Below are 11,465 nucleotides of genomic sequence, written 5' to 3' on the forward strand. Positions count from 1 at the left end.
AACTGAACAGCATAAAGTTGACTTTACTAATATTCTTAATAAAATTATTTTGATTAGTCAAGCATGCTGTTAACACCCTCTTTGCTTTAAAAATAAAGTTGTTTGTGGTGGTCTTTGGAAGACGTGCAAATAGAATTTCCCTAACTCTGGCAACTTTGCTGTGTTCTCCAGTTCTGGCACATGTGTCTCATGAGGACAGAATGAGTGTGGTTTTGCTGAGTTGAGGCTTTGGCAATTGTAGCTCTCCACACTACAGGTGTGGCGTATGAAAAAGGCTCTGCTTGGGTCCAAGAGAGCCACACTGGATTTTTGAAAGTTATCTTCTGCAATATACTCTTTTGCACTGAAAATGGATATGGCCATACTGCAGGATGTCAGTGCCAGACTTTATCCATCCTGCCCTGGAACAGGAATGTAATGCTTATTCCTGATTATTTGAGAGCATTTGGGTGTTGACAGTCTTTCAGTATGAGGAGCAGCAGTTGTTCATTTCATCACAAAAAAAAAAAAAGAGGTTAGGTAAGAGAACACCTGAATCTTAAATGGGTTTTGGGTCAAGCTTCATTTAGAAATGCTACTGAGAAATGCACTGTGGTGTTTGGAATTGCCATGCAGAAGTGTTACTGAGAGAAAACAAATAATGGATGTTAAGACATCTGTCAAATACCATGCTCTTAAATTAACATGCTGCACTACTGGTGTAGGTGCACACACCACACAGAGTTAAACATACGAACAGCAGGCTCACACTGTGCTTACTACAGATGTCTGAATGAGTGAGTGCCTGTGGGCTGGAGCTGCATGTCTTGTGGCTTTCACTCTGCTCCATTGGGAGGCCTTGACTCCTTTTGTTTTTATCCTTTTCCAACTCCAGTACTTTAGAGCACACAGCTCCCATCCCCTGACCTAACAGCTCCATTGAAGTGCATTCCAGCCCCATGATTTCATGGTACCAGGCAGAACTCCCCTGCCATGCAGCTATGCTGCCCACAGCTTCTCATGGAGTGAACAAACAGGGAACATAAACTCTATCCAGAGGAGCAATGTTCTGTGTATATTTTTAGTGCTAGAAATCCAGTATTTGTTTAAGGATGTTTTGTGTGGGCTTTTTTAAATATAGACTTCTACTAACACAAAGGAATATTTCATACCACCCTATTTGCTATAACATCTCCTGTTTTAGGTTGTTAAATTGAATCAAAGGAGTTAAAGATTAAAGCCTTCTAGTCAACTGGTCCCTCCACTGGGAGCTGATGTGAGTTTGTTCTTTGTCATGTATTTGATAGTACTTTACCCAGGCCTAGCCTAGCTCAATTTTCCTTATAGGATTTACTTATTTCTGCAAATTCCATGCTTTAGGTTAAGTAATTGCTGAGCTTAGCTCAGTATAATACTGCTACTGTTTGTTTCTCATGTTTAACTTTGATATTTATTGCCCGTATACTGAACATACCTTTTCTAAGTAGTTGTTTACCATTTGAACATAAAAGCACCATTGAAGATGCCAGGCTTGCTTTCACAGATATACTCTCTACTGGACAGACAGAGAACTTTGTTCCCTCTTTATATGAAGCTGTGTCCATTTTACATTGTACATGGATGTTTTCTTTGTAACCTATAGCGTGTCACCAGATGCTAACTTATGTAGTATTACAATAAACCAACCTTTAGTTAGCTCATTGTTACCCTTCAAATGTTTGGCATTAGTACGGAATTTGAATTTGAATTATTATACTCAAATTAAGGGACATAATTTTGCCAATACATCCAATATGGTCATAGTGACATAATACAAACTGGGCAGTGATCCAGGAAGGAGAAAAGGCAGAAAATGGACAAGCTGTGGAAAGCATATGAAGCAGGGACTGTGGCTGCAAGGGAATGGAGTCTGCATGACTTGGGGACCAACAAGGTTTGTAGACAGAACTGTTCTCCACAGGCTCGGAGTGCCAGCTCTTTTTGGCTCAAGGCATTGGCGTGTGGACTGATCTGTTCTGACTGCAGAGAGATTCTCAGTTTCTGGTATTACAGACAGTTACCCCAGTGGGTAGAGCTGTTTCTGCATTGAAGTAGCACTAGCTTCAGAGTCCCAGGGAAAAGAAGCAATAATATCAGGAGACGTTTCAGGTGATGCTATCTTTGTCCAGACTGCAGTTGAAAGATGTGCAAGTTTCTGCACCATGCTTTAACATGGTCATCCTAACATACTTTATTTGATGCACATCCACCTAGTGGATTCCTAGGATACTGTAAATTTTCTTAGCTGTTCTAGCAGTGCAGGTAGGAAAATTATTTTATATAAAGTCACTGGAGTCAAGGCAGTAATAGCTTCCTTACCATGTGGCATACACTGTGCCTCCTGAGTGTCTTGATATACTGTACAAGAGCTCTTCTGGGAAGGAGGGGGGAGGGAAGCACAAGTGGAGGAAGAAAAGAATACAGGAACACAGGAGGGATGAAACTATCTGATAAGAAAATGGAGGGTAAGTCTGTAAGAAGTTATAGCCTCTGTGGAAAAGTGTGGTTAAACATGCATACAAATGGGCACTAGAAAGCAGGAATCACAGAATCATAGAATGGTTAGAGTTGGAAGGGACCTTAAAGATCATCAAGTTCCAAGCCCCCTGCCGTGGGCAGGGACACCTCCCACTGGACCAGGTTGCTCAAAGCCTCATCCAGCCTGGCCTTGAACCCCTCCAGGGATGGGGCATCCACAGCTTCTCTGGGGAAACTGTTCCAGTGTCTCACCACCCCCACAGTAAAAAGCTTCCTCCTAATATCCAATCTAAATCTACCCTCTTTCAGCTTATACCCGTTACCCCTTGTCCTATCACTACACTCCCTTGATAAATAGTGCTTCCACATCTCTCCTGTAGGCCCTCTTGGTACTGGAAGGCTGCTATAAAGTCTCCTTGGAGCCTTCTTTTTTCCAGGCTGAACAACCCCAACTCTCTCAGCCTGTCCTCATATGGGAGGTGCTCCAGCCCTCTGATCATCTTTGTGACCCTCCTCTGGACTTGCTCCAACAGGTCCATGTCTTTGTTATGTTGGGGGCCCCACATCTGAACACAGTACTCCAGGTGGGGTCTTACAAGAGCAGAGTAGAAGGAGAGAATCACCTCCTTCAACCTGCTGCTAGTGCTTCTTTTGATGTAGCCTAGGACACAGTTGGCTTTCTGGGCTGCAGATGCACATTACTGGCTCATGTTGAGCTTCTCATCAACCAATACCCCGAAGTCCTTTTCCTCAGGGCTGCTCTCAAGCCATTCTCCTCCCAGACTGTATCTGTGCTTGGGGTTACCTCAACCCACGTGCAGGACCTTGCACTTGGCCTCCTTGAATTTCATGAGGTTTGCGTGGGCTCGTCTCTCAAGCCTGTCAAGGTCCCTCTGGATGGCATCCCTTCCCTCCAGCATGTCCACCACACCGCTTTGTGTCGTTGGCAAACTTGCTGAGGGTGCACGCAATCCCACTGTCCATGTCACCAACAAAGATGTTAAACAACACTGGTCCCAACACCAAGTGCTGCGGAACACCGCTCATCACCAGTCTCCACTTGGACATTGAGCCATTGACCACAACTCTTTGAGTTTGACCATCCAGCCAATTCCTCATCCAGTGAGTTGTCCTTCTGTTGAATCCATGTCTCTAATTTAGAGACAAGGATGTCATGTGGGACAGTGTCAAATGCTTTGCACAAGTCCGGGTAGATGATGTCAGTTGCCCTTCCCTTATCCACCAGCACTGTGACCCCGTTGTAGAAGGACACCAAATTTGTCAGGCACGGTTTGCCCTTGGTGAAGCCATGTTGGTTGTCACCAGTCACCTCTTGTTTTCCATGTGTCTTAACATGGTTTCCAGAAGGATTTGCTGTGCAAAATCAGGAAGCACTGTGGGGAGAAATAATTGTGGAAAGGAGCATCAGGATTTGAACTGAGTGAGGGGAGACGGGGAGATGAGAAGAAGAAATGTGCTCTGACAAACAACCAGCTGTTCCGGGATCCCTGTAGTGGCAGAACACCATCTTAGTGGTCATCTGTTTATAGCCTTGTTTTCTTCTTGAGTTCTTATTTTCTTGGTGAAGAGCAGAAATGTGGGAAGCAAAATACAAATGTTAATCCTGTGAAGTACCTGTTGCATTGCCTAGCAACTGCTCTATGCCCTATATAATAGAAGCACAGCTCTGAAGCCTAGTGAATCCCAAGTTTTTACAAGACTTTAATTTCATTTATCTATGTTGGAATTCTGTATGCCTCCTTCTCTAGGTGAGCACCTAGCCCTTCTCAGTGTTAACAAAAAGTTGTCTGCAGTCTTTGGGCCAGGTAGTAGCTTAGTGGGAGGTGAGGGGCTTCTGTGAGTGGTGATGAATGCTCTGATGTAGGTTCCTAGGAAAACAAGGGATCAAATGGCAAACAAGGAATTGAGTAACATAGTTACATTTTTGTATAATGGAGAAAAGAGGCATGGGTGGTCAAGAACTGGAGCACAGGAACTGGTCGTTAGAATTGCTGTTGGAGGAAATGCTGTGCTTTTCATTGCAGTGACTACCTTGCAGCTCCTGTGCTGGAGATTCTCCAAGAGCACTTAGAAACTGACTCAAGAGTATACATAGAACTCAAGCAGGTATTTGGGATGGGGTGAGAGGGTTATCACCTGCACTGAAATTTGTAGGTATTTGTGTGAGCAGGAGAAATTAGCATGGCTGCTAGCCCAAACCTGCTCTTACCTGTCAGCGCAAACACTTAAACATTGGATAAGAAAATTGTCTTGATCTGGAAAACAGGCTTACTTTGAAAGCAGAGAGAATTTTTCAGAAAATTTTGAAGGAAATGTATTAGGTTTTTCTGACCTATAGATCATGTTAAAAATAAAAAATCCAACTCCACTTCGAAGCACTTTCTCATTAATTTTTCTTGAGTCTGAGTCAAAATTAAGTAATTTTGAAGTCCTTTTTTAATAGATAAAAATAATGGTGCTTAGTATTGACTTTTGCTGCCATTTTGTGTGGTTTCATAGTTGTATGACATTATTTTCTCCCCAATACATTTGTAAGAGATTCACAGAAATTAAAACAGACTACATCAGTAAATAAAGTCTTTCTACTATATTATAGACATTGCTTATAAAATTTAACAGGGAAAAAATCGTGCAGCCAAAGGCATAATGAAGTTGGTGTTCCTGCTGCACAACACAGCCTGAGGGATTGTATTGTGCAGCTTTGTGACTGGGACTCCCAGCTGAGGTTGGTGGGACTTGTAAGTCAAGCAGTCTTGCATGCTCTTACAACTTGGCACATAACAAGCATTTTCACATGAAACATTGCTGAGTTACTTTCCGAATACGGTGGAATTCTTTGGAAGGGTCGGGGAGGTAATTGATCATATGCTGACAGCTTGGAGCTCTGAGAAAATGGTCAGATGGAGGGCTGGGATGCAGGAAAACAAACTTTCCAAGATGGTAACTGTCACTTAGCCAAGCTATACATGTCTTAAGCTTTTTAATCTTTGCTCACAGCCTCAGCTTCTTAATCATTTTTTGCAGCTTCTCTGTGAACTCTTTTCAGATGTTAACATTTTACTGGTACTGATACATCTACAGTATTCCAGGTGTGATCTTGAGCTAAAGCAGTATTTCTTTGTAGAGCCCTTTTAGAAACTCCACTACAGCGAAGATGAGTAGTTTCAAGATTTTTATAATCTCTTTGACCTTTGGGTCAAGGACTAAGTTTTTTTCAGGAACTGCTCAAAATGTTCTTTGCAGTTAGAAAAAATAAGACTTCAGTGTCTATGGGAGTTAAGATGGCAGTCTACTTGGATATTGCATATGTTTACAGCAAGAATGTTTGAATTTCTATGCTATGATCCTAAGTTTCTGTATCAGAGTGGCTAATGAGAAATTACTTACTAAAGAGAGTAAGTAAATTACTAACTAAAGAGAGAGAAATTACTAATAAGAAATTCTCTTACTAAAGAGAAACATGCAGCTTTTGCACAAAAAAGGATGAAAGAATCTACCACTTAGTTTCTGAGATCTAGTCTTCACTGATCTTGTTTACAGCTATGTTTGTTTGCATATGCAGTCTGACAGCTTAAAATTATGCTAGTTGTCAGTGTCTGCAGTAAGACGCAGTATTTTGACTGACTTACTGCAATTCTTTTTAGTCAGTCCTGAGATAATTTATACATTAATACACTGACAGAAGGAGAGAAGAGACAGGCATAAGTGAGGCTTTATTAATTACCTTGACAAAATCTTTTATGTTTGAAAAAATGCATGTATTAATTTTACCAATGCTTTGTAACAGAATATGATCGTGGATCGGATTTTCTCTGGTATTCAGCCAACCGGGACACCTCATCTGGGTAATTACCTTGGAGCCATTCAGAACTGGGTGAATCTGCAGGAAGAGTACAGCTCAGTGCTATATAGCATTATGGACATGCACTCTCTCACCATGCCCAAGGAGCCAACAGTCCTGCGCCAGAACATACTGGACACCACTGCTGCCGTCCTTGCCTGTGGTATTGACCCAAAAAAGTGTTTCCTGTTCCGACAGTCGCTGGTTAGTGCTCCTGTTACATTAGATTTGTTTCTCATTAAGTGGTTCTTCAGATGAGTTAATAAATTAGTATACATTACAGACCTCCTTTATCACCTTTGTGTCAGCAGTCCTGGAAAATGTTAGCAATGTTGGATTTCAGATTTGTCACTTGCTGCTCTTTTGAAGTGTCTGAAAACATGACTGAGAAATCCAAATGTTTCTAAGTTATTTTATCAGCATTTACCTCTTAATCTGCCAGATGCACAATATCTCCCATCAGGTGATTGACGTGGTAAGTTTTGTGTCAGTTCCATTGTAATCAGGAGGGAGTTCTGTCTTCTCTGTTTTTTTTTTCTTTCCCTTCTTCACTGTAACCTTGTTTTCATATGTACCTTTTTCCACCTGATAATCTGTATGCAAAATATTTGCTGCTTCTCCTGACCACCTGTCGTAAACCACGGGGACAGTTTTTCTAAACACCTGGTGGGCTGAGGCAGGGACAGGGAGGGTTTCACTCATCACTTAGGGTCACGGGCAAGCAACCAACACGACTCGTGAAGAACAAGAAAACAACTGAATTTATTAACTATTTACAACAAGAAGCAGGATATTGAAAGAGAGAAACCACATCTTACACAAAGGCACTTCGTCCCAAAAGCCCAAAGGCTTTGTTCTGTACCTTCTTCCCCCTAGCAGCACATGGAGGGGGGGAAGTGGAAGGTGCAGTCAGTCTGCCACTCCTTTCTCATCACAGTCTGTCCCGGCTGCCATGTGGAGTTTCCAACGGGGCTTCAGTCCCCTGGCGACTCCCCCGACTCCAGCGTGGGGCTTCTAGTTCCAGCATGGGGTCCTCCACGGCTGCTTCTTTTCTTCACCACGTGGCAAGGGAAAATGACAGAGGAGCCACCACTTTAACCCCTCCCTTGCCGCCAGACAAAACCCAAAACCCATAACACCACCACAAGGGGTACAGGGCTTACCTTCGTACTTGGCATGTGTAAAACTAGTCTATCCTATGCTGCATTTTCAGGGAGCACAACTTAGGTTTCTTGCCCAGTTAACTTTCTGTAACTGACTCTAAACTGGTAACCTTCTGTAATTTCCCACAGAGGCAGATGTGTCATAACTTCTGCCCTTGTGAAGACATCTTTAAACAGATGTCTGACTTGCAACAGAACTGCAAAGGTGATGTGCACAGGGTCTGAATTTTATCAGAGAGAGATTAAATCATGCTGTTACAGTCCTCCTTTGAGAATGGTTCTTTACAGGTAGAGTTTTCTGTGATTGTCAAACAGCAAATTATAATCTTAGCTCCATAGTGGAGCTATCCATATCTGTGGTGGATAGTGAAATGATGAAGACAGATACAATTCCTGCTTCACTTTTCCTCTGTATTAAAAAAAACAATCTAAGTAGATTATCTCAGAATTCTAGTTGAGATATGTTTAAATTTAATTTATCCTTTGTTCAAATCTGTTTATCCTTTTAAATAAGTTACCAGCTTGGGTTTTAATTTGTCACTTAACTTCGTTCACATGGAGGCTGACATTAACTAGAATAATCTCAAGGTGAATTACAAGCCAGTGATGCAGTAAAAACCAGTCTGGAGTTTTGGTTTTTTCTTGTTTTCAAGTAACTGAACAATTCAGTAAGTTACAGCACAGGATCTGTGACTAGATACACAGAGAGGACTCCACAGCCTAGAAGAGAGATGATTTGCCTGTTATGATTAGAGAGGAATAAAGGTTTGTAAAACTGAGAGTGCAATGAAGAAAATAGATAGGGAACAACTGTTTTATCCACTGAAGAACATGAACTAACAGGTATCAAAATAATTCAACACCTGGTAGATTCAGCACAAGCAAAACAATGCTGCATTTTATGAAGTCCACAGTTAGGCTACCAAACTCCTTGGCCGAGGATACAGTGCATGCTGAAATGTGTATGAAATCAGAAAAGGACTTGACAAATTAATCTGAAAAATCTGTTGGACATTTATATAACTGAGGTGCCACCTCTGCAGGAAGTGCTGTAACCAGGGTTGGGAAAGCATCTATGCTTTTCTGTACTTATGCTCTTTTCTGTTGGTTACTGTCAGAGGTGGATATTTGATCTGCTCCGGTGTTGCCTTTCTTATCTTCTTACAAGTCTAAAAGCTAAACTACTGCTGTTGGAGGTCTTGCTAAAGCCAACGCACAGAATTCCCTTGAAGCTAGCAGATTATCAGTGAGGATCTTGCATTGCAGTCAGCCACAGAAAGCGAGTTGTATCTTTCACAATATAATAATGCAGAGACTGAGTCTTTGAGTCCCTGAAGAGAAAATATCAGACTCAGGAAATGATGAGAGGACAGGACTGTAGGTGACGCTTCTACAGAACCAATACAGTCAGTAACCAATTAAAACCTTAGATAGCTAGACTTAAAAATTGTTCAGCTTTATCAAACAAAAGTTTCCACCAAACATGATTTTGGTTGATGTCATGGCGGTTAGGCTGGCCTCTGTTAAACAGACTACCTTTTATCTTAATTTTTCTGGGTGTTCTTATCTGGCCAGATCTAATGGTTTTTCTTCTTATTCAATCTACACCATTAAATATTTACTTTCTGTGGGCAATGTCTGATGTCTTGAACCATATTCTTACTAATACTTATCACATGTGTATCAATACAGCTTTCAAAAGTGGCTGATTCTAGCAGATTTTTGAGAGCTCGTTGTCACACTGCAGACTATTACAGTTGTTCGTGAATCCAGACTGTCTCGGTAACGGTTCAGGCTAAAGTGGTTTGTTGACTTCCCAAAAACAAGTGTATTCAAGCTGTATGTAGTAGTCAGGTATAGGCTGAGATGCACTATGGTCTGTTACAATTGCGTTGTCAGGACCAGGCGATTCTCTGGAAGCAATTAAAAGGCCTATCTGTGTGTAGCTCTTGATGTGAGGAAAGGAGACAGGAAGCTTGCTAACGTGATTATTAGTTTAGTATGATAATGAAATTGTGTGTTATGGAATGTCATAATATCAAGATGATTGTTCCTAAAAACAAAGGTGTAAGATGGATTGCAGCTATTGCTAATCAAGAAAGTTTATTCCTTGATTTTGAATTGGTAATTGCTCAGTTTTCAAAAAAGGAGCTGGCGCTACATTTCAGCCATTGTAGTGGTCTCCAAGGGTGGTCTAAAAAGCTACAGTTTTGTTTACAAACACTTGGCTGAGGTGTAAAGCAAAGTGACCAAAACCAGTTGCATACTGAAGTAGGTTGTACTTCCAGAGGTCAATAGGAAAGCAGTAAAAATCCTGCTGCATATGGAGAACTGATTTAGGTATTTGGTTATGGACAAAGTAGCTTTCTCAATACCAGATCAAACTGATAAATGAGAGAGTTCTGAGTAGATTCATATGCTACAATTGTTGCTGTATTTCCAGTTCTATCTTGAAAATTGCCAATCTATAGGTCACAGAAATGCTGCTGCAATTACTTCCAATTAACACTTCTGTTCCTTTTTTTAAACAAGCATCATGCGATGAATTTATTATGAAATAATAACTTTTGGTTTTAATCACCAAAACCAGCTACAACTAACGTCTGGCACCGTGATTCTATAGCAGTATGTAGGAGAATGAAAATCTTGCACTGCAAAAGTACACTAGTAATGGTAAGCTCCCATTAAGGGAATTGCTCATGCAGGCACTGTTGTAATTGCTCCTGTGTCTTCTTACTTCCTCTGGGTTAACTCGAGCAAGAATGGTCTAGAATTGCTGAAGAGGGGTTCTATTGTTTGTTTATTTGTTTGGTTTACTCTTTCTGTACTTTCTTACTGTTTGTGTTGCTTCTCTGGAGTATGTTTGCCATATATGAAAACAAATATTCATTACTTTGTTTCTCGAAAGGCATGTGCATTTGTTTGAGCCACTGTCAGTAGGCTTTTATTAACAACAGAGTTTATGCAAATCAAGTTTCTTATCCAGCGCTATCTGAAATACCTGCCTCCAGAGTTTTCCCACATTTTATCATCTTTTCCAATACAGGCAAGAGACAAAAGGATGAACAATATTAATCACAGGTTGACTGCTGGGAAAATGTGTGGTGAGAACAGATAGCTCTCATGTTTACACTAGATCCAAAAGGTGCTGCTATGATAAAGATACAGGTGAAGTTGTCTTGGAGTCCCAGAACTGATTTCAGTGATGTCCGTGCCTTGCAAGTGAAATGAAATAGTAGTGAGAGGAATTTTGCATGGACTGATTTTTATAGTATTGCTTAGAGGGTATATAGGCTCTGTTTTTATTTATCGGGTATATAGCTAAATTGCTTATAAATGGAAAGTGCTAATCTGTTGAAAATAAGGTTTGTATGCTTCAGAATCTACCATTTGTAAATTAGAGTTTTGTATGACACATATAAACAGAAAGTTAATGTCTGGCTGTATATTTCATCTCCATACACAGCAGTTCACCAAATACCTCTCACACTTACGTTACGGTATTCAAACCTGAACTCCAGCTTGGGGAAGTAGTGGCCACAAAGGACAAGTGTTGGTAATTTGAAAATATTTAGAAGCAAGAAGGATTATGGTTAGTATTTGGAGTAGTGTTTGGAACAACATTGTCTGTGAAGGGTTATAAACACATTTAATTGGACTATCTAGGAAAACACAATTGTGGAATATGTTGGACATTAGAATGGCCTCCCAGTGAGAGAAGCTCTTTCATTACAGCTTGTTTAATTATATTTTCTTAAGTAGGAAGCCAAGTTATAGAAGAGTGACAATTTCTGTAAGAATAAAAATAAATGCATATTTCAGAATTGTGCATTTTTATTTGGAGCACAGCTAAAAGATGTATGAAACCCTCGTTGCTCTTAGGAAAATTGCTTGTGAGTCCTATCTATCTATTGGTAGTCTGTGACCACTGTTTTTGTCATGGT

General features: G+C 40.8%; 1 protein-coding gene across 1 annotated transcript; it reads left to right on the plus strand.

Moving 5' to 3' along the window:
- Positions 1 to 6,304: 6,304 nt before the first annotated feature.
- On the plus strand, positions 6,305 to 6,562 carry LOC104467499 (tryptophan--tRNA ligase, mitochondrial-like; the record flags this gene model as incomplete). Its single annotated transcript, XM_010081291.1, has 1 exon — positions 6,305 to 6,562. A coding segment is annotated over one exon (258 nt), but the record flags the coding sequence as incomplete, so codon positions are not given.
- Positions 6,563 to 11,465: the final 4,903 nt, after the last annotated feature.

Source organism: Pterocles gutturalis, unplaced genomic scaffold (assembly GCF_000699245.1).
Source record: "Pterocles gutturalis isolate BGI_N339 unplaced genomic scaffold, ASM69924v1 scaffold16529, whole genome shotgun sequence".
In the NCBI taxonomy this organism is placed as follows: domain Eukaryota; kingdom Metazoa; phylum Chordata; class Aves; order Pterocliformes; family Pteroclidae; genus Pterocles; species Pterocles gutturalis.